This window comes from Hippocampus guttulatus, chromosome 14 (assembly GCF_054856545.1).
Source record: "Hippocampus guttulatus isolate MCC_2025c chromosome 14, RoL_Hgut_1.0, whole genome shotgun sequence".
NCBI classification, from domain to species: Eukaryota; Metazoa; Chordata; class Actinopteri; order Syngnathiformes; family Syngnathidae; genus Hippocampus; species Hippocampus guttulatus.
The window spans coordinates 6,788,513-6,814,639 of record NC_141274.1 but is presented as its reverse complement, the minus strand read 5'-3'; the positions used below and the strand labels follow the sequence as shown (position 1 = coordinate 6,814,639).

At 43.2% G+C, this 26,127-nt stretch overlaps 1 protein-coding gene across 1 annotated transcript; it reads right to left on the bottom strand.

The window, feature by feature from the left end:
* Nucleotides 1–973: 973 nt before the first annotated feature.
* Nucleotides 974–24,693, bottom strand: LOC147194727 (uncharacterized). The gene is made up of 5 exons (XM_086128337.1): nucleotides 24,117–24,693; nucleotides 22,267–22,580; nucleotides 4,521–4,588; nucleotides 3,528–3,744; nucleotides 974–3,331 (listed from the first exon to the last, which is right to left on the bottom strand). Exons 2-5 carry the CDS (start codon nucleotides 22,361–22,363, stop codon nucleotides 2,823–2,825), a joined length of 891 nt encoding a protein of 296 aa, XP_085984463.1. The 5' UTR covers nucleotides 22,364–22,580; nucleotides 24,117–24,693; the 3' UTR covers nucleotides 974–2,822.
* Nucleotides 24,694–26,127: the final 1,434 nt, after the last annotated feature.

The window sequence follows — 26,127 nt, the reverse complement described above, 5'->3', positions numbered from 1 at the left end:
ACTGTATCGATTTGTGTGACGTTTGTGTCTCAACACAATGCATGATGGTGTCGCGATGTACTTTTTCCAACGACGTGCTGCTAACCTTCTCTGTGCCATAGAAAACTGATGCAGGGAGGGACGACTGAATGTAAACAATTCATCGAAGTCTTGTTGTGTTTTTTTTATCCCACTTTTAATGTTTTAATAAATTCTAAAAGAAAGAAAAAAAGCTTACTATAAGACGTGATGTTGAATGTGTGTAAAGAATTAAAACGACGGTGATGAGCTAACGTTCAGAAAACGTTTCCCAACTTGTCATGACGTTTCGATTCAGCCGGCAGGGGGTGCTACAACACAAAAAGATCATTCTGGTAAGACGAGTATTTGAAGGACAAAAGACCACATTATCAAAATAGTTAATGAAACATGTGCGTAAAACGATTAGGGAGATGTGTGGGTGAACTGGAGCCTATCCCAGATGACACTTTGGATTGGTCGCCAGGCGACAAACCACCATTCACGTTCACTTCTATGGACAACGGAGAGCGTGGAGAAAGCCTGAAAAACCCCACAAAGCAGGCCGTGGGCAGATTAGACTGACATGGCAACACAATGAGGCTGAAATTTGATTGGATGAAAAAAAATATGTACATACGAAAAAAAATGTACATACCCAGACTGGAAGAAGAGCAGCAGGCAAAACGCTATAAAATGTAGAGAACAGACTGTTGGAAAGAGATCATGAGTATTTCATGGAACAAATATGACAATTTCAGTTGTCACTCCAGTTCACTCTGACGGGTCACCACCGGAGAGTTGTGGTTGCACTGTAATAATGCAGATAACGCATTAGTCACTGAGATGAGGTGTGCTGTGTTCTGTGTACATACAATCCATTAAGAGACTGAAGTGTATACATGAAGTTAAAATTCCGTCGTAGTCGGTGACTCAGCGTTCTGTTCAATCAATCATCGGGCCCAAGTGTGTGAGGTACTTTTAAGCAAGGATATTTATTATGCACACAATGTTATTTCACTGGACGTCGGTTTCGTGGTGAAGTTTTTCACCGAGGTGTTGTTTTCACAAAAACAAATCCAGAAGTGAGCCCTTGGCATCATGGTCTGACATTTTTTCTTTTTTTTTTGAGGAGTTGGACTGCTCTGAAAAGAGATTCGGCACCTTCATGAAGTATGTACATTGTGAATGGGGGGGGAGCAGAAATAATATGAAAACTGACGTTTGGCAATAAATAGATATACATCTACGATACAGAGTGGAATAAAACAGCTCTCATACGAAGCTATAATAAATAAATAATTTATCAGAAATAAATATATTTTACTTTTATACAGTAATACGTGAAGATGCATGGCATCCATTTGGCTGAGCTCACTTGAACATTGAACCCATTTACTTGTTATTGAACTTCTGGGAAGAGCTGACATCTCCGCGAGTAGTAAATATTGAACATTTAAGCGCCGTCTGTTTGCTTGTTTTCCAAGATAAATGCCCGGTCGCTGCTCGAGCTGTCACTCGAGTCACAGACTTTTTGGGTAGTCACGCATGTTCAAAATCAAAGCAGTCACGTTCACATTGTCCATCCTGTGAGTCTGCGTGGATAGAGGGAAAGCGTTGGCTTGTAACAAGAAATCCATACTGTGGCTCCATGGTGGTCTCCCGCAGGAAGCAGTTTGAGCATTTATTCGAGTTTGACCTTAAGTTCCATGCACTAGTATGCTCTTTGACCTCAATAGTAAGAAAATTCCGGGCACTCATACACTGTAAAAAATACAACTTGTACTTTTTGGGGCTATGATTGCATCTTACTCTTATTTTTTTTCACTGCTCTATGACAACTTTGGCAGTGAGGCAAAACTGGGCATTTCTGGTTCTACTAGATAGGTTGAGGAGACTACTAGTGCATGACACATGCCCATTAGCAGCAACTAGTAGCGTTATTGCGGCGAAACATTTTAAAGTAAGATTTGATTGCATGCGAGTCGGCCAAAAGTGGCACTTGGACTGGAAAAAAATATTATGAGTAAGACGTAGTTGTCATACTAGAGCTCCTTAGTCGTTCTAATAGAGCGCTAAATGGTCTTACTTGTTGTCATGCTAACCAGAAGCTGGATAACATGTTCAAATGGCCGTTTGAGCATTTATATGGAATCGTAGCGCATATTTCTGCCTCAAAAGTAACTTTCCTGTACAACTGTAGATGCCATTCTAGTGCACTACTGTCATACAGTATTGCCAAGCACTAGTGGGAAAAAAAAAACCTTACAAGTATAATACAGTTTTACTAGTAGTGCGCCCTAGTCGTTCTACTAAATTGTCTTACTCGTGGACTAGTACATGGACCTTATCCTGGATTTCAGGGATATTGGATAAATGCTCAAGTAGCTTTCCAAAGCCTTCTCTTTGGCTTTGATTGTGATCTTTGCCCCCCCAAGTCCAATAATTCCCAACCTGTGTGTTGTGAGAGATCATCAGGAATTTATGATAAATTTTTCTACATGTACTGTATTGTTCATCTATTTTTGCCAGTGACATATAGTGACAGGCAGAAGCATAAAATACTCTTCCACTAGATGGCAGAAGGTATAATGACCCTTCGTATACACTTTTTGTGACATTTTTTTTAGATAAAAGGAGTGCCTTGGCTCAATACAGGTTGGGAAACACTGGTCTAGTAATGGGCTGCACCCAGACCGCGTCCTCCAGGACAGGGGAAAAGAAACCAGGAAGTGACTCCATCACTTCCTGCTTTGTGAGTCTTTGGTGCATTTTTTTTTTTAACTCCTCCCATGTGTCCAATCACTGGAGAGGACTGGGCTCCTTCAGCCCATACAAACGCAGCTCGCGGCAGATAAGGACTGGATGGTCCTCCATGTGGTCTGAGCGTCCATGAAGGACACGGGCTCGTAGCGTTCGGGTCGACAACATGGGTGGTTGCTGACCTTGCGGGAGGTGCGTCGCGGGAGCGAGCCGTTCTGCAGCAGGGCTTTCAGAGCCAGGTCGTAGTTAGTCCTGGAAGACTGGCAGGAGCCCACACAGAACTTGAAGAGGACGATCTCATCCGAGTCGAAGCCGAGTCCCAGATCGCGGACTTTCATCTCTCGTTTCTCCACGCGGCAGTCCCTGCTGCTCTGCTTGGGCTGCTTGTTTTTACCTCGGCCTCTTCCGTCTCCCTTCACCGCGTCCTCGGCGTCGTCCTTTTCTTTCTTCTTCCTCTTCTTTTTCTTAGCCGAGCCTTTCGGTTGAGATTTGGAGGGGTCCGAGGAACGTGCCGTGCGGCCCACCCAGCGAGCGCTCGAATGGTCGTCCGCTTCATCGACAACGGAAGGGTCTAAAAAATAAATAAATAAAAAGGACAAATAAATAGAGTGCAACAAATTCAGTATTTATCCAACATCGCTGGCTGATGTGCATTGCTTCCACTAACAACCTAGTGGCAAAAAGGGAGCAGCTTTTTACGAAAGCTTTTTACTGTCAGTGTTGCCAACTTCGGCATTTGGTCGCTATGTGGATCAAATTTTTATTACCATACAGAGGATGCCAAGGAGAATACGGGTAGTTATCATCTTCCCGCTCCTTGTCCTCCATCACCTCCGGGAGGACTGGAAGTTGTCGCTGCTCCTGGCCGCCCAGCAGGCCCGCCATGTGGTCCGAGTCCACACCCGCACCAACGGCACCGGCGTCGGGTTTAACGTGAGCGCTATTGACCAGAGGCAACAGAAACAGGAGCACCCACAGCAGCACCTAGAGAAGACAGAAGACTCGTGAGTGGGAGTCTCCCCTTTTCTTATGGATAACACTTTCGCAACAAAATCAGGTTTCCCGACACACACATTTTCTTTCAAGTTATATTTAATGCTAGCTTTGGCAGTTGAATGAATACTATGTTTTTTTTTTTAACCAATGAATATTCGTGTTTATTAACTCATTAAATCCGAATCATTTTCACTGGAGCAACCCCCTCAATCCCAGCGTTTTACTGGATTTTGATTGATCTTGCAAGGCCCACAGAATATTTGGTTCTAATGCTCTATAAACATGGAGCCCAGCAAAAAAAAAAAAAAAAAAAAAATCATTTTTGTTTCTATCTTTTTCCATTCTTCAGCAATCAGCATTACAAAAAAGGTTTCATGAAAATAGCGATTCCTGGGCAAAAAACGGAGAAAAAGAGCTTTTTGTAGAAGCATGCATTTCAAGCATGTGAGCCACCACTGCCACCCACTGGTCGCTTTTTTTTTTACATGATTTACAATGCAAACGGCTTATTCACATTCACAGATTGCATCAGACCCTCCTGCTCTCTGTGACGCAAAAAAAAAAAAGACTTAGATGTACAAGTACGTCCTTGTTCGGCGGGGCCTAATTTTAAAAAGACGTACAAGTACGTCTTGTGTCATGAAAGACTTAATAGTGATTTGAATACCAATCAGAATAATCCAGATTATGATTGTTTTAAAAACATTCCCCAGCCCTTGGCTTGGCACAAAAAACAATCACTGATGCACCTATAGCCGACTCACCTCCGCCGTCATCACAGAGGTCGTCGTCTCTGGTCTCTGCTTCCTCCGATTCCTCCATCGAGTCCCACCTGGATGCAATAAGAAAAAAGAGGTAGGGGGGAATGTGAGAACAAGGCTTCACTTTGTCAACTTTTTCTCCTCCTTTGAAAACGGTAACATAAACTAAAAGCAAAACATGTGGGCAATATGATGATTTTATATTCACACAATGCTTCAGATACTGTAAGAAAAAAAAAGAAAAAAAAAAACAAAGCCCCCCCTGAAAAAAGAAACGTGTCAAATAAATCAGGTCCTGCATGCCCGAGGACAACGTCTTTGTTACTCCTTAAAGAACCACTGTTTGCTTCCAGCTAGTGTTGGCTTGTCGCTTCATACATCCATGCAAACAGTCCCAAACAAAAGGCAACATCTGCGATATACTTGTCAAAAGCATTCTTCACCAGTTATTCCCCGAGCCGAGATCGCTTCATGGAGGTCCCGGTCGAAAAGCCCCAGACATGCAGGACAGGTGATAAGAGGTGTCACGGATGCAGATGTTTATATATAGTACGTGCGGCGCGTAGGATCGGGCCCGCAACCCGTCCCCGTAACATGAGGTCATTGGGTTCCTTTGTTGCCCCCCAACCCCCTCACTCCCAAATGTCAGAGGAGGTCAGCGCATCAGGTGTCGGCAAAGGTCCAGCTCCCTCATCTGTCTTGCACGTGACACTATTGGTGTTAGGGTCAAGGCCAGAGGTTGACAACTCATTCGCAACTTGTTTTAGTGCAATTCTACGGAGCTCCAAACAGTCCATGATGATGATGATGATGATGATGAAGAAAATGATTTTCATATAAGAACACTGGAGAACAATTTGGATTAACCCTTTAAGGGACGGCGGTTACTACAGTGGGCAGCTTATCATGTTATCAGGTTGCACGGTGCATGAAAGGGTTCAAACTAAAATTCGAATGCGTATTTCAAAAATCAGTTTTGCAGTTTACCAGATTAGCAAAATTCCACTGATTAATTGTATTAAGACTTGACATCTTACGACAGTTGGAGTTATATTTAGTTACGTGGCAACTTGGTGAGAGGTGTGTGCAGCTCCCAATACATCTGCAACATCTGCAAACAGAAAGCTCGCATAGTAGGCATGAAGAGCAATCCGTGTCGGCTTTTCTCTTAATCGTGAGCATGCCACAGTTAAGTTCATTATTTCATTTCATTTCATGCAATTTTTTTTTTTTGGTTGAGTTTTCAATGGTTCTAACTATGCCATCTCCGTGTTTTATTCACATACACAAGCATTTATTGATGATTTTTAGAGAACATGGGGATCACATAGCTCCAATACTTGATCTGAAAAATGAGATCCATTTTGGATCCCGCACCCAAAAGTTGGTAAAAAAAAAAAAAAAAAAAAAAAAAAAAAAAACAGCTGTCAGACCCAACTCATCAAAAATTGGTTATTGAAATTTTTCACATTTGATTCCGGAAGTGCCGTGATTAAAAGATCACTTTAATCCCAAAGGTGCTAACTGAAAACCACTTCGACCATCTCAAAGACATTTAGTACAACTTCGGCACGACTATAATAAAGTATCCTTCATTGTGTTCACTGATTTCACTGATAAAAAGTGTACCAGTAGTACTTATTTCCCAATCACAAGCAGTCCAAAGAGCAACAAACGTCCTCTTTTGTCATTATTGTATTATTTCAATCCTGTGTGGTTTTCCTTCCCCACAACAAGGAGGGTTCGGCCCAAGGACAACGATAAGACGTTGAGGAACATGGCGGACATAATTCACACAGAAAGACAGCGAACACACCACGGCTGCATCCCGAAACCAAACTATCCGCACTATCCTCTGTCGAACGTCTCCAACTTAACCCTTACATCCAGTTCCTTTTTCATGTGTATTTTTTTAAAATTAATCAGCCGATTAATCGGTAGTTTTTTTTCTGCCAAAAACTAAATCCATATCTTTTTTTTTCTCATATAGGATTTTTTTTTTTCCTCAAGTGTTTTTATTAGTCTTTAGGCATGGAAAAATTAAATAATGGCAGTGGATGGCAACACACATAAAGGTCCACTGTAGTGGTTGACGTGCAACTGTGACATGAATGACTGATAAATGGATGACTAATCCTTCATCAATGAGAAAAATTCAAGTGTATTTTTAACACTCATTTTTGGAGGAAAAACAACTACTCGACTCTACAACTACGCTTAAGCGTCTGTCTGCCACAATTGCAATCGCTTAAATGTTAGCTCTGATAGCATCGTGAGTTTATGACCCCCGTGTTACATCTCTTGGTCCAACAAATTGATTCTTTGTTGACGGTTATATTTCTACATGGCTGATAGTTGATTCTGCAGGTCCGCCCTCCGTATGACTTCGGTCCCTGTGCTCTTCTTGTGCTAGTTGACTGTTTCAAGATTCCCCCCGTGACACTTCAAAGAGCAACAGGTGCATGTTTCTGTGGGAACCTGTGCAAATACGATGGGAACAAAAACCAGTTCTTGGGACCGTTTCAATTTCCCCCGTGGACACCATCCCGCTGCCTTGTAAAACATATGGACGGCTTGGACGCTTTTGGTGTTCCGAGAGTCCCATTTATGACCCTTCAAGTGTATGTTTCTGCAAATGTGGTGGAAACACAGACAGTTCTCGGTACTGTTTTAAACTCCCTGGTCATCACCAACCCCACGGTCACATAAATAGAAACATATATAAATTGGATTCTTGAAAGAATGACATTCAACCCTTTCGGGGACAGCGGTTACTTCGGTGGGCAGCTTATCATGTTATCAGGTTACAGGGTGCATGAAAAGTGTTTTTGTCTATTTTGAGTCGCTGTATAAAATAGTCCTCAAATGCCAAGGTGAAAAGCGAACATGTTATGGGATTTGTATTGCTAATTGGGCCCAAACAGTATGTAAGGGTTAAAAACTGACAGCGGTGTTAGGCGGGATGGTTGAGGGGTCAGTGGCGCGCAGGCGTTCATTTGCGAGGAGAGTCCCATTCAGAGTTCCTAATGCCACAGCTGGGAGTGCTTAGCCTCTTTTTAGATGAGTGCGCTGCGAGTCTACGGGGGCCCGTCTGCTGGTTCATTTCACCCTGGCACTCTGGAGCTGTTTACAGTCCCACGCCTGCAGCCTTTTCAGGGATGCGTTGAGGGGGGCGAGGAGAGAGGATGGAAAGCCGTTTGAGCGTTTATTCAATATCCTTCATATCCAGCTTAAGGTCTACGCACGACTATGCGCTCTGTCATCACTACTAAGACATTTCAGCACACTACGCGGGCCAATTTTAACATACGACGACAACTCTGCAACCGTACTAGTTGAGATGTACACTTTTATTAGGTAGTTGTTTTCACCAAGGGTTAGAATAGTTTTGGATTTCCCATCATAGTTAGCTTTAGCATAGTTAGCATAGATCATTTTTATTTCGTCTTAATTTGTTTTGGGGGGTTTTTTTTTCAATTATTAGTTTTAATTCGTTTTAGAATGTGTGAGTTAATTTTAATTTTAGATTTTGGTTCCTTTTAGTTTTTAAAATGAGTTTTAGCTTTTTATATCTTGCTAATAGATAGCGAGATGATGGATAGATAGATAACATCGTTCAGGATGCATATACAGTATAACAACTCGATATCATGCTGTGTATCAAGTATCGTGATACTGCCAGTATGCAAATGCTGTATGCAGATCACTCTTAAAAATGAAATAAATGCTTCTCTTTGGACAGTATGTCATTGAATACCTATAACAGGTGTCCAACTTTGTATACTCTTTCGACAAATTCTGTCATGCTTTCAAATTTTCCCCTTAGCAAAATTAGCTAGCTACCTGTGCTTATATTGTCAAAAATGTCAAAGCCTTTTTTTTTTCTTCTATGAAAGCCTTTCCCTTTCCGTTGCATGAACAGTCTCAATAGTTTGTCAAAAAGATGAAAACGTGACTCCTAAATAATTTGGTTGTCATAATCATGAATGCAATTTCGACCAGCTGGATTTGCAATGGATGAGAGGTTAACTAAATGTGTTTGTGATTAAGGATGTGGGTGCCTACTGTATACTGTTACATGCTTGGAGCTGGCCGCTTGCCGACACTCTCTATAAACCTCTCACCTTGTTTAAAAAAAAAAAAAAAAAAAACAGCACCAGCATCTCTCTTGTTTCACCAACCTTCTCTCATAATGACCCTCTATTAGGGACAAAATAACGCTCTGTGCAGCGTGCGCGTGCACGCACGCAAAATGACCTCCAGGGTTAACCTGTCACTAACATGGTGCCTGATTGCAACAGTACAGTAAATCACTGCTGGCTCAATAAAACACACCTGTGGTGTAAGAGGAGATGTGGGAGAGGCAGAACACCAGGAGAGCTGCCTGATCACTACCAGACACCCAATGGCGGTGGGGTCCCTAAAAATGCACAATGTGAGTGTATGCTTAACAGCTTTGCGCACTGGAGAATAGATGCATTGTGTTTTGTTTTTTTTTGGATTCAATTTAGATGCGATCATGATGCCATGCCAAGTGCCGCAAATTAGACCTTATTTATTTCAAGATTTATGAATGATTAGCTGTATCAGTTGATTAAACCAGTGGTTGTAAAACTTCGCGATATGGATATAGCCTATTTAAAAACTCCATAGGTCTGCATTTAGAGCATTTATATCATTTGATTTGGAAGTTCTTTAAACACACTTGAGACATTCATTAATCTCTTTCTTATCCGCAAAAATGAGCTTGAAAGACTTCTCCTGTTTTCACTCTTCTACTTCCAAATTAACACAGCGTTAAACGCAATAGCATGCATCTAGTGGCTGACGGTGGAATAACACCCAAAATAAACAATTATAACTGGACAATAAAAAGTAATCTGCAAAATATCGGACCGTGAACCCAGGACCAACGGTGGAAGGGGGTGAACTGTACTCAGCTCATTTCTACCACTGCAGCATGCAGTTAGCTAGCTAGCTATGTCTACACTCCAAAAATACATCTTCCCATCTTCTCTGGATGGTACAATTTACAGTTCTGTGTCTTTATTTTAAATCCCCAAGAGAGGAGGTGACACTGCAGATGAGCCCGCCGCCCATCCGCCAGTCAAGAGGAGCCTCCCAACCATGTTATGTTGTGAGCTAGCTGGAGGCTAGCGCCTGTTGTCTTGGCGTGGAACAGCCCTGCCATGACGTGTTAGGATATATTCCAGCCACCAGAGGCTTTAAGCAGATATAAGGCATGTGTTGGCATAAGAAAGATGTGAGACAAAGTTGCATTTTTTTTTCCACTTATGAGAGACTTTAAACAAAACTGGAATATGCCTAAAACTTTTTATAGCACTGGACATTTCATATTCAATTAATATGCATACACACAAAGTTCATAGATTTACTCTGCAGGAAAAAAAAAATAGTGTACAGTAATTGTGTGGTGCACTCATTAATAACATGGGGGTAATTGTATGATAAGAATTCAAACTAGAGAATAGTTGTTTCCCCGCCTGGTCAGCACGCTACTTAAATTGGCGTTTTTTTTTTCCTTCCCATAATCCTGCTTGATGTACCTTTGAAAAAAAAAAAAGGACAATCGAAAAAAGTCTTTCACATCCTTAATTCGCCAGGACTGCACATTCCACAGTGAATTTATTCTTCGTCGACGCAAAATTCACTTTTACGAATGGGAAGATAATAATTGCGTTGGAGGTAATCGTATGATAAAGGGAATTAAAATGAGAGACTAGGTTATTGTCCAGGGGAAGCAGGAATGAAAAAAAGCTAATTGAAGCTTTGAATGAGAGGAGAGATAAAGTTAAATCGGGGTAGCAAAGGGGATGTCAAATTGCGAGTGCGGACGGAAGGCCACTCAGACTGTAATCCCATAATCCCGAATGGGCAGACGGGATGTAATTGCTCGTTAGTGCCACTTTCTACTCGCAGTTCTGTCACTGCTCGAAAACCACAGAGGGCTGTGCCAAAATGAGAAACAGATAGCAGGTCCCATGCAGGTGGACATGTGCACCCCCGCTCGCCTCACATGCACACACGTTGCGTCTTTGCCAATTTCTCTCACACGCCGGGGTCGGGGGGGGCGCTCATGGTAATCAGAGGTGCGGACACCAGCGAACCTGGAGGAGGATGGTAAGGAGTGGAGGGTATCTTTATGTGTGAACCCCCCAGGTCCCACTCTCAACTCTGCACGTTTCCCACCTGGAGGTTTTATTAAGCCGCTAACAACATCTCATTCTTTCGGGAAAAGTAAAGGCTGGGGGGGGGGGGGGGGGGTCAAATTGGGTGGGAGGCAACATATGTGGAGGGAAAACGTGCTGAGCTGTGAGGAATAATGTGTCACAAGCCGTAGGGGCTGCAAGTGGCTCCAAAGTGGACCTGACGGCGTTTGAGGCCAGTGTCTTTTGCTAAGGCTGAAAAACTCGCAATCGGGCTACAGTATAGTCAAGTCCTGCATGTTACCTCAGCCAAGTTAAACATTTGGATATGGACTAAAAATCGATTTTTGAACGTTTTTCTAAGTAGAGTGGCGCCTCAAAACACCTCATCTCACCACACCATATCACAAAGCATCTTTCCCCATTGAAAGGAATGGACATGCCATTAATCCGTTCCTACGGAAGCGTGGAACTTCCAGTGGTGGAGTAAAACATTTTGACCGGGCTATGTCGTTTAATCATACTGTAAATCTATTGGAACATATTATTAAAGTATCGGATGTGGCTGGTAAAGTTGTTTGAACGTTTTGCTGAAGTCGTTCGGATGTATTTGGTAACAGGTAGGCTTATTGCTAAAAATGTGCATTTTCCCCATAGTTCACATCACGTACAATTGCACATGCGCAAGTCAATATCCCCAAGGCATTATGGGAAAAAATGCAAAATTTGTAACATTTAGCAATACATTTGAACAACTTTATCATTACGTTCGAAGGACTTTGCAGTACGTTCGTACGACGTAGCCAAAAATGTGTAGTCCACATTGGCAGTTGCACGCTTCCCTATGTTCCAGCTCTTCCCCCCTCCCAAAAAAAAAAATCTTGTCATGTGTATTTTAATCAGGAAAAACGGCGCGCCATAATATTGTAAATAATCATACAGTAATGACAGGGGTTATTATGAATCTAACATGTCGTCTCGGCAGTTCGTTTGCAGCGGTCAGTCACATTGCAGCGGGGGATGTCGTGCCTAGTGGGATTCATATCTTAATATCTTAAATACTTGCTGAGCTCATCAGTTCGGTAATAATGTTTGTTGTTCTATGGAAGGAGAAAGAGAGAAGAAACAAGGACACCCTATAAACGTAAACATTTTCGAAAATGACAAAAATGTGATTCGACGGACAGCGACGATATGACTGTGAGTACTGTGATATTGTCTAGCCGCACGTTGTCGCTGAACCATCTGGTTACAGTGCTTTATTTAAAACAAACGTAGATGCTAATTAGTGTTAGCATCAAGCTAGCGGGGCCTTTCTTTAGCTGTTTTAAATGCAAGTGAGGTTCTGTGTGTGTGTGGTGTGCTGTGGCACTTTTCTAATGTAAAATACATCGGCAAAAAAACGGTCAGGGGGAAACTCCGCATTTCGTCTTTGTCATTTGTCATCGTAAGAAATGCTGGACTAGCGTCCCACTGCGGGTCGTGTTTGACCTCAGAGTCGCACTGTATTGTTGCTCGGCCTCGGCGGAGGTCTGCGCATTGAAAGCTGTACGAAAAAAGATTTATTGTCGCGCTTGGGAGCAGCTCAGTGACATGGCTAACGTCAGCTGCTCATTCATGCATCCAGGGATTTATTTCCAGTTGTTTCTGACCACCTGCTGGACTTACTCTCCTTTTTTTCTTTTTTTTTTAATTCTGTTTTTTCGGCTCAGGGAAAACATCTGGCTCACTTAGTGGCGCTTGCGAACAGCAGATTTTCAAAACAGCGAACCTGAAATTGCGTGCCATAAAACAAAAACTTTAAGAGTATTCAACACTCTGCAGAGCTGAGGAAGGACTTATATTTCTCCGTGGAGTCATCCAAAATATTTATGAGAGTGTTTTAAGATGCATTTATGTCACGCTGCGGTGATTATCTACGTGATTACTGGCTTGTGAATACTTCTAGTTAACTAGTGGCAGATTTAAGAGGGCCAGAACACATTTGAAGCTTGGCCTCAAGTCAGACAATACAACCTGGACTTAATTAGAAGTTCCAATTAGGGAAAACATATTGGGTGCCTGATGAGGAATCGGAGTAAGTGATTACTGGTTTCCTGCTTGCCTTCCCTCCCTACCAAAGAGCTCCAGCTCCAGAGCAAAATGTCTAATGGTTCTATCGTGGCCATGAATGAGGAGAACAACACGTTTGAAGTGGGGCAGCGTTCACACATGGAGCTTCATGTTGCCAAAAGGTGCACCGACAGAATTTCTAAATTTATTTGACTTTATTTTTTTGGGGGGGGGGGGGGGGCAGTGCTGTAAAATACACATGGCACCTGGAGCTGCAAACTGGGTGACTTTTTTGAGATTGAGAAAAAAAAATGTTCGAGGTTGTGGAAATTGTGATGATTTTCTTACGAATGTGAACAGTGTTTCAGTTGGAAAATTCAAGTTAAGTGTTCCAAAATCCTGGTTTTAGAATGCCTGTCCGTTTTGCATTGAAACAGTGAGATCGATAACCATTTCAGGTGTTATTTCCAGGAATAGTGGTTGCTTACAGTGGTGCTACTAGACCAGTTTTACTGGGGGTGGACCAAAAGGTTTAGTCAGAGGGGTTTTCAACACACATGCACTTATTAATAACATCCATGTGGTATATGATGCTTTTAATCAACAAATATTGGAACACATGGAGCAACCAATGTAATTCGCAGGCATGTATTCTTTATCCTCAAAACTGATTACAATTCTTTCAGGACACTGGAGGGAGTTTTGATCCGTTTCATGCACTATGTGTCTGAATTTTACTGCCCCGCCAGGTGGCCGCGGTGCACAAACCAGAAGGAGCAGCACAATACTCATTGAATTGAAGCTAACAAAAGGGTGAAACCGTTGAATCCTCCCCCCCCCCCCCCACCCCCTTGAACGACGCGATTGTTTGTTTTGGTACAAACCACTTTGGTTGTTATCTTTAGATTAAAAACAAGATGTTTTTGCAGACCTCTGAGGTCATTTCGCTGCTGCTGCCGCCGCCACTACCACGTGTCACATCGATGAAGATTAGCGAACCCGTCCCGCAGAAGCAATCGCCTCCGCTGAGTATCACAGACGCGCTTGTATGTTGAGATCATGTGCACGTCCTTTGTGTCGCAAAGCCTTTCATCACTTTGGTACAGATTAATCTTTATCTTATCAGTCCATGAAACCGAGATCATTTCTATTACTCGTCTCAGTAGTTGTTTTCATGTTCATGTTCTTCAATCCTGTCCCCTGGAAGTTGATGCTGACGCGAAGTTTTTGGGTCTTTCATTACAGCTCTCAAAAGAGTGTCGCGGGTCTGCTCTTGTGTGTCTCCAACAGGTGGCATAGGAGTGCCTTCCCTCCAGCGTGCACACCTGCTGCCCATGTTCATCAGTTAGCAGAGTATTTCAGGATTGCCGAATCGTCAAGTCTCCGTCGGATTATTGACCTTGTTTGCTAATCATGCTCAAGTGTTGATTTCTATCTAGAGTTCTCGATGTCGTCATTGTCGTTTTCGCTCTCTCGTCCCGTGTTTGTAAGTATTGATATTATTTTGTCTTTTTTTTTTTTTGTCATTTTGCTTATATTCTCGGCTTTACTATTATTACCTTTTGCAAGCGCTTTTTGTTTATGCCTTGTTTTTCCGAGCTGCTTCTGACCATCGATTTCTGTTCATACTTTGTCGGGGCGCTTTTTCAGACAATAAATATTTTTGTTACGTTGTTATGAATTTTTGAAACGAAAATTTATGAAATCATCGGGTGAAAAAATTGTGAATGAAATAAAGGGAGCGGTTAAAAAAAAAAAAGATAAACTACATTGTACGTTGATAAAACAAACTACCACTATTTGCACTTAAAGGCAAAAATCTCCCTCGTTTTCATATGTGTCAATTAATTTCATAAATAAGCTCTCAGGGTTTATTTTGAGTGTACTTTGTATTAATTTTGGTATTATTGTTCATTCGAAATAAGTCACGATGATCTCATCTCAATTTGACTTTAGTATGAAATTTGGGCCTCATTGTCGTATTAACGGCAACAGGTGGACACGAGTTTAATTCTATGTCTTCTGCAATCTAACGGGAGATAATTTAATCGTTCTGCAGGTCACTTTATTTCGCCTGCATAGATAGACAAAGAAGCGTTATTTGAGTAAATCGATCATTTTCAGACCAACTGAACGAAACCGACCCGGATAATAGCAGGATATCACTAGCTAAGCCGGCACACGTTGATGACAATTTTTGCATCAATTTGCCCTCCCAGCGTTAATTGGCGATTCAGAAATCAAATTGCCTTGCGGGCCACCGTAGAATCCTGCATAAAGTATGAAAGCACAAATCGCTCTTCGTTTGTGCTCGAGGAGCATTAGACATGGACAAAAAGATGTTCTTGCTGCCTTACCGCACTTCTTATTGGCAACAAGGAAGGACATTGTTCTTTTTTTTAGAAAATATATATTAAAAAAAAAAAATTCTGAAAGGAATGACAGTGAGAGAAAAAGTGTCAAGGAGTGCCGAGGATAGAAAAAGGCCTCCGCGCAAGCTCAGGAATTCTAATGACCCTGCTGTAGGATTTTCCACATCAGCTGTAACTTCCTACATGGCAACCGCTTCTACGAGATTAAGCTTGCAAGGTCACTGGAAAGTTATGCTAGTATGCAGTTAGCACCAATTACCGGTGGTGGGAAATAATTCAATACAAATTCTTTGTTACAGTATTGAAGTAGATTTTCCAGGTATTTGTACTTGACTATATTTTTTTGGACTTTTACATTTGAAAGTAGTTTCTACTTCTTACTTTGTCAAAATAGACTTTTTTTTTTCAACGTTTGCAGATGACGAGCGGACATAAAAAGAGACGTGAGAACGCTTTGCTGTGGACGTAGAATGAGATCGAATTTGTTGAAGAGAAACATGCGCGGGGGGGGGGGGGGGGTTCAGTTATTACAACGACTACATTCAGCACAATGGTGAGTTATAATCACTTTTTAAGCCTGTCAGGGACAGCGGTGTCTCGAAGTGAAACTGGTCTGTGTCACCAGGAAAAATATCAGTGACGTCATCGATTTACTGTCGTCGACGTGAATATCATCACATTATCGTCGACGACGACAAATCATTCGTGGTTCAACACACGCGGACAACAAAACTTGGATCAGCTGCGCGACGGATCCGATAAAGGGAACGGGATGCGTGAGCGCCGAGGTGAAGACGTCCTCCCGACATGACAAACGCGTCTCCTCGATGTTCTTTTCCCCTGTGTCTCACGGAGACAGCCTCGCCGCGTCCCTGACCCCAATAACCCGAATTCCTGCCTGATTGAGTTGCTTTTAAAAGGAAGCCACACAGAGAGCGCTCGGCTGATCCTCACCTTAAATGGGAAAACATTTTGGACGTGTGGGAGAGATGATCAGAGGGAAAGATTTCCTCTTTCCGGTGCTTGTGAAAGCCGAGAAAGAGAGAGAGAAAGAGAGAGAGGGAGAGCCTCATACCCTCGCAAATAGCGCCCAACCGCTTCAGACCATCTCAAATAGCTGCAGACCATTTCAAATGGAATCAGAATCGCACTGAAACCAACCAAATCGCATCGTTCCGCTTTAAAACGAACCGTCCCTGACGTGGCCGAGTGAGTGACATCGGGGCGCTTCGAGTGCCGCTGTCCCGTGCGCTACTGTTTGCGCCATGCTCCTTGCGAGTAGTTTCATTTTGTATTGGGGGTGTGGGGCTGCCGAGCCCGTTCAGTAACCTGCTGAAGGCGCATCGACAACTGTGGCCCTCCTTGCCCACATGCCAGGGCATTGCAGAACTTTTATCGCTCCATTTTTGTATCTGAAGCGCTGCTTGGAAGTCAAATTTGGGCTTGTAATACATACTGTAGCAAAAAAAAAAATAAATAATAATAATCTACTCTCCACTTGAAAAACGTGCCAATTTCTCATAAGGTACCATAGTATGCTGTAAAAAACAGAGCCTGAAGGACATGGAATTAATTAAGGCCAATTCCGAATATAACTGACCATTAAATATATATTTCATTTATAAAATAACTCCTGTCAGGACCCTTAACGCAACAAAAAAACAGGAATTTGATTTAGAATGATTTTTACAATAGTTTGTCCTTTCATATTTGTCTAATTTTAGAATCAGAGAAAACAATTTTTGCCTTTTTTTTTGGCATGGCATTATTTTTTTTAAGCTGTAATGTGTAAATGTGTTTCCAAAAAAAGGAAAGAAAAAAATCGGCATTAATTGGCACCCCCCCCAAAAAAATAATCCTTTTTAAAAAAAATCTAATATCGCCCGATTGAATAAATCAGCGCCACAGTAAAAACTCCAAAAACCTGATCTGTGGAAAAATCTGCAATGTAGCTGCGCTTCGAACGAACACTGTCATGTGAAAAGTGATCTAGTCATGACACACATACGCTAACTCCCTTCCCGCTTGACCTTTTTGTGCTCTCGTTGTTATTTCTCTAAATTAAGCCCACACTAAGAAAAGTAACACATATATACGCGGACACACACACACACACACACACACAGCGATCATTATGAGTGTGTCTTGTGTCTGGGTGAACCAGAAGTCTCCAAAGTGTTTCCGCGTCGCCCGCTCGCGCCCCAGACAGGCTGGCTCTAATGACCTGGCCTGATGCTTCAAAGCGGCCCACAGTCGCTATGATTAATGAACGGGACCTGCTAATTTCACCAGAATACAGCTTATTGTATGCATTTAAAAAAAAAAAAGCGCTCGAGTTAACATTCTTCACTATTCTTAGGAAAAGTTGTTCTAAGGAACGAGATCTTACGATAAAGACAGTAGTTCATTTCATGTTCCGCGAAAGGATTAACTGCCGCCTCGCTCGAAATTATGAAAGCTGTTTGAACTCGAAGAAACCAAAGTGCGCCACAACATAGTGAACGACTCCAGATCAGAGCTCGGCACAAGGGGAATAATTTCTCTTTGCTGTTTGAACTTGACGAAGTCAAAGGTGCGCCACAACAACTGAATCACTCCAAATCAGAGCTCGGGAGAACGGGGGGAATCATTTCCCCGGGGCAGTTTTAGTCCCAGATTGTCTCGCGCGACAAAAGGCCAGTTCTCCGACAACAGCATGGGAAGCATTTGTCCCAAGGAATCCGACTGAACAAATTGAAAATTCCTTTTTGTCAGATCGTGCCTCCTTCAATTTGCCCTGAAGTCATCAGTGCGGCCCGCTACGAACTTTAAGCGCTTCCAGATTGAAGTTGCCCTGTGGCACTCCGCGTTGCGTAATCAATCTCCTTCTCTGTGTGCACCGAGTTAACGCTGCACATCAGGCCCCCGAGCATGCAGCTTTTTCAGTATAGCCCCAAAGACCGTCCATCATTTTAATGGATGTATATTTGATTTCATCAGGGTTATTTGTTAAGGCTGGTTCTGAAGTTTGTCACTGTTGGAGCACCGCCTTTCGATACAGTGTGGATCTTCCGTGAACATTTGGGAGGGGTTTTCTCACAGCCAAGGTTCCCACCTCACAAATGAAACAGTCTGAGCCTTCACAATTTTTAATGCCCGCCTGCGAGTGACATCACGTGAGGACCATGTCATGTTTTGACCACATGAAAAATAACGATGCAAGCAAGGAGAGAGATTTGAAATTCAAGCTGGAAATTCAGTCACGATTTTGAGAAAATATGAAGGTACGTCGCACACTGCGCTGTTGTCAAAGTGTTATCCAGCTTCAAAAACACAACCGGTGCGTCAAATTAGAAGTGAAAAAAAAATGGATCGCCATGAGGCTGTGACAAGATGACGTCACCCAATTTACTCAAAGCAATTATAAACAAAGTTACATCATAAAAGTTAGCTTACCGTGACAAATATCAACAGTTAAATATGTTAGGCCAAAACATCCATCCATCCATTTTCAACACCGCTTATCCTGAACAGGGTTGCAGTGTCGCTCGAGCCTGTCCCAGCTGACTTTGGGCAGGAGGCAGCCTACACCCTGAACTGGTCGCCAGCGAGTAGCAGGGCACATATAGAGACAAACAACCATTCCCACCCACATCCACACCGATCCCACACTGCCTGCACACAAGTCAGGCGTGTGTACCACTACACCATCAGCGACAGGCCAAAACAGACTCAGTTACTTTTTCAAGATAATCACGGCAAAGTGGGTGTGTAGTGGACGGCATCACGTCAAATGTGGAAGCCGAACATCGAGAAGCGACCATACAGTAAAACTCCTCTACAACGAAACCTACATGGACGAAAATACCACCTAGTGTGAAACACAAACACACACACACAAACACACACACACACAAATGTGTGTGTGTACATCTGAGATAAAATTTGCTACAGTGAAAAACCCCCTGTTGTGAAAAATTTCTTGCGGCAAACATGATTTCGTTGTAGAGGAGTTTCACTATATAAGATACAATTTTCAATCTCTAGCGCCGCATGTCTAAACCTTCACTCTACCATGGAATTCACCCCCCCCCCCCGCCAAAAAAAAAAATCTAATTTGACACCACCAACCAAAAAGGAATCTTGCGGAGGACCATTTAACTTTTCTGTCTGTCACTATACATCCGTGGCATAGATAGGTGACCCAAGATAGATTATTTATCTTGAAGAATAATCATTTCCTGGCCACTGGAGTGAAATGGTCTCATTTCCCACCTTGCAGAGGCACTCGGCCCCACTGGTTAAGTACGGTAACAGACTATTTTGTACTCCGTTACATTACATTACACGACAACGCTCACCCGAGGTGTGCCACAACCGGCTCCAAGTCATCCGCCACCCTAATGAGGGCAAGCGGTAGAGCAAAGAGAATGTATTAAGAGTTATTTGAGTACCTGGCTGACAGGAAAGGTTGGCGAGTTTGCAAGAGACGTGGTAAACTCTCCGTGGCTCAAATGTGCGCTGCCGCTACAAATCTGACATGCAAAAACTGATGGAAATCCCGTCCTGTTTCCAGAGGGTACGCAAAGACCCCCCCCCCTCCCCCCACCAGCGGACTCTGTCAGGCACCTGTCTGCAGGAATATATCACGTCTTGGTCAAAAGCGCATGTAATAATATTTAATAAGGTGCTCCAATAATTGATCTTGACTTCTCTTTCGGTCTGTTTCCGAAAGGTTCACCAGTCGTGGCTGATTATGCAACCTGAGAGGTTGGCTTCTGAAATTGAAGTTTTTTTGTTTTTTTTTGTCAGTGCGGGAATAGAAAAAAAAGTCTGCTGAAGTGAAAAGAAGCTGGTCCGGGCTGTTATGTGCTGGGATTGAAACAGCCAGCAATGGCGATTAGCAATTGTGAGGGTCCAATGTTAGACTCTTTGCTCTATGGCCTTCCTGCAAACTAAATTCTGATATTGCTTCCATTAATTTGTATTCATTTATTTCCATCTGGCTATTCATTCTTTTCATTTTGAAACATTTCTCTTGGCTGCCTTGCTTGAGGTTCGTGAATGTAACCTTTTTTTTTTTTTCGTCCAATAAGATTTCAGCCTCTTTGTGTTGCCATGTGAATCTAATCTGCCCCCGTGTTCCCAATCCGGTTTTAAATTTGCTAATCATCGGCATCGTTCTATCATTTGATTCGTTGATGGCAGAGCAAAACGGTTCCACGAGCAGGTCTGTTGATAATCGGTGCCTCTGGTGAATATGATTCTTTCTCATTTAAAAAAAAATCTTTTTTGGGTGACATTAGAAAAATGTTGATTTTGAACTGCTCCAGTGATGTACGTGGCGCAGTTGTATGTTGGCGTATTATCAATGAGATGTCTTCACCATAACTAAATACATTTACAAGATGCTTTCGGTTAAACGAGTCATACTAATGCTTTGTCATTTTGTCGTTTTATTCGCAAGCCTCCAACGGGCCCAACGAGCAAAACAACGCTTAGTAGCAACAGTATCTCATTAAGCCTCACAGCAGTTAAAACAAAGCAGACGACACAACACCCAGAAGCCCACTGGTGGGCTGGAGCTGACCCTCAGCGGGCCCGGCGACCCCCCCCCCCTCCCTCGTGACCTTTAACCGCAGGAAGTGAAAGCTGTGGCAGCGTGACGGCCACTGTGACAAGTCTGAGCGAGTCGTCACTCTCGGGTCGGGTCTGCTTCTCAAAATGGGGTCCAGTTGATTTTATGGACCCCCTGCCTCCAGAAAAGTAATTTGCAATAAATGATGAAAGTTAGCAAAAGTCTACACACCCCTGTTCAAATGCCCGGTTATTGTTGGGGGGCAAGGGGGGATCAGACCAAGATAAAACATTTCAAATGTTTTTTCGCCATCATTAAGGTGACCTTGCTGAGATCAAACTAAACAACAGAAATGTGGTTGCACAAATGCGCACACCCTCTTCTACCGGGGATGTGGCTGTTCTCAATCAACCAATCACATTCCTACACATGTTAAATGGGAGTCGGCGCACACCTGCCACCATTTCAAGTGGCTTTGATTGATCACACATAATAAATTTCAGCTGTTCTAGTATACACATATGTAAATGATGTTACGTTTGATTGGTGTTGGGATTATAAGAGGCACTGCTGCTTCCCTAAGGATGTTTCACCACATGTTTTTACACAACGCGGCAGCCGGAGGCATGTCGCATATCTCAAGACACGGCAAAGTTGAGGAGGACATCAAGTGGAAGGCAAGCGCGGACGCCCTCACGCCGAGCCTCATCTCTGTTCCTCAGGCGTGACACATTGCATGCACATGAGCGTGAGTCAGTGGGTCACTGAGTCAGTCATCGATTCAACTGAGTCAGCCAGGTGCCTTTTCTTTCTTTATTCCGAGGAGGCCAAATCCTGACAAATGACACAGAAAACACAAACAGCGACATTCCGCGCAAGGACACAGAGGTGTGGGAGAGAGAGCGAGCGGGTTGGGTGGGTGGGGAAATCACATCCCTTGAGATTTGAAATAAAAAGAAAGGGGACATGTTGGGCTCGCAGCCCGGCAGCTCAGAAAGCCGACGCGATCAAAACAGTTTCGTGTGAGAACACTTCAGTGAATTCTGCTCTGTCAAAACACATCACGATTAAGTCACTTAAAGTGCGCCTGATCCCCGCGCCGGTCTCGGACAGTGTGTGAGGTACTAATAGCACACTGTAAGAATCGCAGCACGATCCGTTTGAAAGAGCAGCGATAGGAGTGCGTGTGATAGATAGTACTGTATGTCGGCTTTCAGCCAATAAACAAGCCCCCCGGAATACGTCCTGACAGCCACCGTTCCTCTTAAGCCGTCCAAACTTCACAAAGAATTTCAGCATCCTCCCACTCTTTCTTCACCTTTCAGACAGACTTTCAAATAGACCCTAAATTCAGTCCCGTAAATGTTGACTCCAGGTTACATCGACCCACCCTGCGCCGAGCGAACCAGCTGGCAGGTGAAAGCAACACAGTATGAAAAAGCCATCCAACATGAGCCTGTGTTGTCACAGCAAACACACGGTGACAAATGACAGCTCTCAGCAGCGGCGAGAAAACAGAAAAACAGCTCCCGATTATCAGGAAGCCTGTCCGAGAATCACCTTGGCAACATGCTGACACAAATGTAACACTTTTGCCTTACCGGGTGACGCGCAGGAGCGCGCGCGCGGCGAGTCGGGAAGGGCGTGCGCTGCCGCGCGGGTCACCGATGGACTTCTCCATCCACGGTACCGTGTCATGTTTTCGCGCCTGGTCGTCACAGCGTGCAGGAGCTCCGAACTGACTGTCTCCTCCTTAGCAAAAGTGTGGACTCCATCTGCGTGCAGGGGACGGCTGGAGGCACCTCCTCCTCCTCCTCCTCCTCCTCGTCCTCCCACCCCAGGACCTCTTTCAGAGGCCGGTCTCCTGCCTTGGCTTCCCCCCCGCCACTCAAAGCCTTGCGCAATCTCACCCCTCCTGGACAAGAGCAGAGAAGGTGTAAACAGCCAAATGAGAACTTCAAATGCATTGACGCATCGGCGCTTGTTTGGAGTCGAGTGTGACTGAGAACAACTGATTTGTGTGATTTGGAGTCTGCGGCATACATGTGCATGATATATGTGCAGTGTGGAGTTGTCAATTGAAGAATTTTGTTTGGGAGACTCGTGAGATTTTTTTATTTTTATTTTTTTGCACTTTACAGTGAGTTTAAAACAAAGGAGAGTGAACCTCTAATATGCAGATCATTTTTTTTAAATGTTTTTCTATTTTAAACAGTACCCAGAACATTTTTTGGGTGTGATTGTGCCCCAAAATGCCAGAGAGCACTGAGCTCTAGTGGAAGATAGAAGCAAATCAAAAGAAAAAGAAGGAAAGGCAAGAAGATGCAAAGTAGGTCCCCAACTAATCTCCATTAGAGTTGTTATTTCGACAAAGCAGACGAAATAAATGCCGGAGTATTTTTGTGGGCTCAGTCTGTACGGATTACTGCTCCTTGCGTGTTAAACTGGTAGCTCATTGAAGGTTTGTGATATCATTTTATTGGTTAGCGTTCACCTGGCACAGTTTTGTTATCGTATGATTTTTGTTTGAACATTTTTGGTCTTTAAATACACAATGTTGAATTCTAGTGTCTTGTGTTGTGTCAGGTTTATGCTGGACTTCAATTCGGTATAACAAATAAACCGCTTGAAGGAAGCGTGCAACTGATTAAGCGTTTTCATTTCCTCAAAGTGATGTTATATGATAGTCTTCCATTTCTTGACAGCCAGAGCAGTGTGTCTTTATACAATCAAGTGTTTTATAATGAGTTTGAATGCATTGAACGCATGTGGGGTTGGTAAAATTACATTTTTAAAAAAATTTTCATAGGCTACTCACCGCTCACGTGTTAGCGTCTGGGATGTATCCCCGTGATAAATGGGGGTTCACCGAACAGTTCAAAAGTCTTGCAAGATCATTAAGCTTTGTTGTTTTTAGGAATAATGATACATGAACATTCCAGCATTTTCTGTCATTCTTTTCGAATATAGCCAGAAACGCCAGAACATTAATGACACCACATTATTATTTGTCACATACGTTCAGAGTTTAATCAGTCTTTGACAGGCCATATCATATATTTTGATTTATTCATCGCCTTAAACTAAAAGTGATACGCGGGAAAGATACAGTATCTTAGTTATTTCAAGAATTTTGCACTATAAGTTAGAGACCAGATGGAAGAAAAATAAACTTAACGACACAGCGCAGCTTGCAGGGTGAAGCCTGTATTCAATCTAATTGCTGTTTGTTAGCATTGACGGAAATAAAACCACAACGTGGAGGACTCAAACACACACACACACACACACACACACACACACACACACACACACAGGCACGCATACACTCAGACATGTACTAAATATTTGTCCTCAATTTGCTTCTGGTGCTGCCTCTGTGCTGACTCACATCCAACAAGCATGTTTGATGTGATGAAGCCAGTTTTTCTCCTTCACGGCTTTCACTAACCTGTTCAGTCCTGCCTCCAAGTCAGCGTGGATGGGGAAAGTCTCCTAACAAACGCAAAACTTTCAGTCTTCGTCTTTAATGAGGCCGCTCTTCAAAGTCAATGTTGGAAACTAGGAAAAAAAAAAAAAAGCTTGCAAAAAAAGTGAAAAAAGCCCGTGCGTAATTCTTTTACGCACTTCACCAATCCGGCCGCCAGATGACTTTTAGACGGGGATTTAAAAGGCTTCTTCCAGGTAAGTAAGTATCCGATGCGGAGTGTCTTGTGCTGCTCCGTGAGAATGTCGCGCACGCTGTGAAGCAAACACAAGCGAGGTGTTCCTCCAATGGCCTGCGCGGTGGAGCGGTCCGTGCGTAAAAAAAAACCAAAAAAAAAAACACGCCGCTCCGCCTGTCAGAGTGAAAATGGAACCCGCCGGTCGCTCTTCAAACTATTGCGACTTCCTCTCACTCGCATAGCTCAAGTGTCTTGTGGTTACTCGGGAGGGGGGCAGGCTGGGATGGGGAGCGATTGTCACTGAAGATCAGCGTGGGACGCGTTTGTTCAACAACCCCCCCCGGAGTTCGCCAGATTCACCTGCGAGGACATAAAGTGGACCGGTTACAGCAGCTCGAGACCTCAGTGAGGACTTACCTGATTCAAGCCACCTTTCAATGCAGTCATCCTCAACCGGTGTGTGTTCTCCAATTTCATCTAATTGAGACAAAAAAAAAAAGACTTGATACATATAACGTCAGCACTTAATCTATCAGCGGTCTTTCTTAAATCAGGGACGTGGTTTGATGGCGGTGGGGGGGCCGAAGGGGGGGGGGGGGCTTTGGAGAATGCTGTTCCACTAGATGGCAAAAGGTACATAACACTGGTTAAAAGTACATTTTAATCAAGAGATGCTTCATGTGCCCCTAAATGTATTTTGGACACTGATATCAAAAATGTTTTTACTGTATTTCTATCATATCAGATTTTAGAGAGACAGGTTTGTTCACTTTTTGTGTTATTTGACCCATAAAAGCTTACGCAATACAGACTTTTCCTATAATTTATCGCGATGAGTTACCGAGAAAAATACACTTGTTGCTGAACCTAATTTTGAATTAATAAAAAAACTATATTACATATTATATTTTGAAACCTGAGATGCTCTGGAAATTAATCAGATGAAAATCACTGCAAAAAAACCCCCAGAAAAGCTGACTTGAATCTCTGATTAAAAAAAAAATGTTGACACCCGTTGACAAAAAAAATTTCGGGGGGAACCAAAATCAGGTCCTCATCCATTCATTGTGCTTTGCACGCCACTGCCGATGACACAAATGAGCACAAATGAAAAATAAAGTGAATAAAACGATATTATCAATTCAGGAACTCAACCGCCAATTTCATGAAACGTTTTTTTGTTTTTTTTTTTGGATTTGTAAATGCAGGCATCTGCCAGTCCGCCTTGCCAGCCCATCACTGCTCTCCACCTTCCACACAACGACGAGGCACTCCCTGCATGGCAAACACTGCAGGCCCGCCTGCGCACAAAGGCTGGGTAAACACTTCTCCACCGAGGGCCCACTCACCTCGCAAAAGGCAGAGACAAAGGCAGGGAGGATCCCCGTTTTGCGCCTCTATTAATAGTGGCCGTGACAACAACGAGCACGGCTTCAAGTGGGTGACATGCAGGAATGTACAGTCAGATAATACGATGGGCTCCGAAGCAATTGGAGCGGGTGAAAGCCATTGATGTTTTGTTTGGGAGATAAAACGCACTTGGGAGATCACACTACACAGACGGGACACAATGTCACGACACTTGGTGCACATAGCACAATCACATGTATAATAAAAAAAATAAAAAACAGATTTGAGCAGTGGTTCGCATCACCTAAAAAAAAATATATATAAAAATTGGCTATCCAAGCAGCACAATCATGACCAACGTTCAAGTACAGCTGGCATAAAAAGTTGATATTATTTTATAGTCAACTGCCGTCACAACATGCACAGTGTGAACATCAACATCAGAAA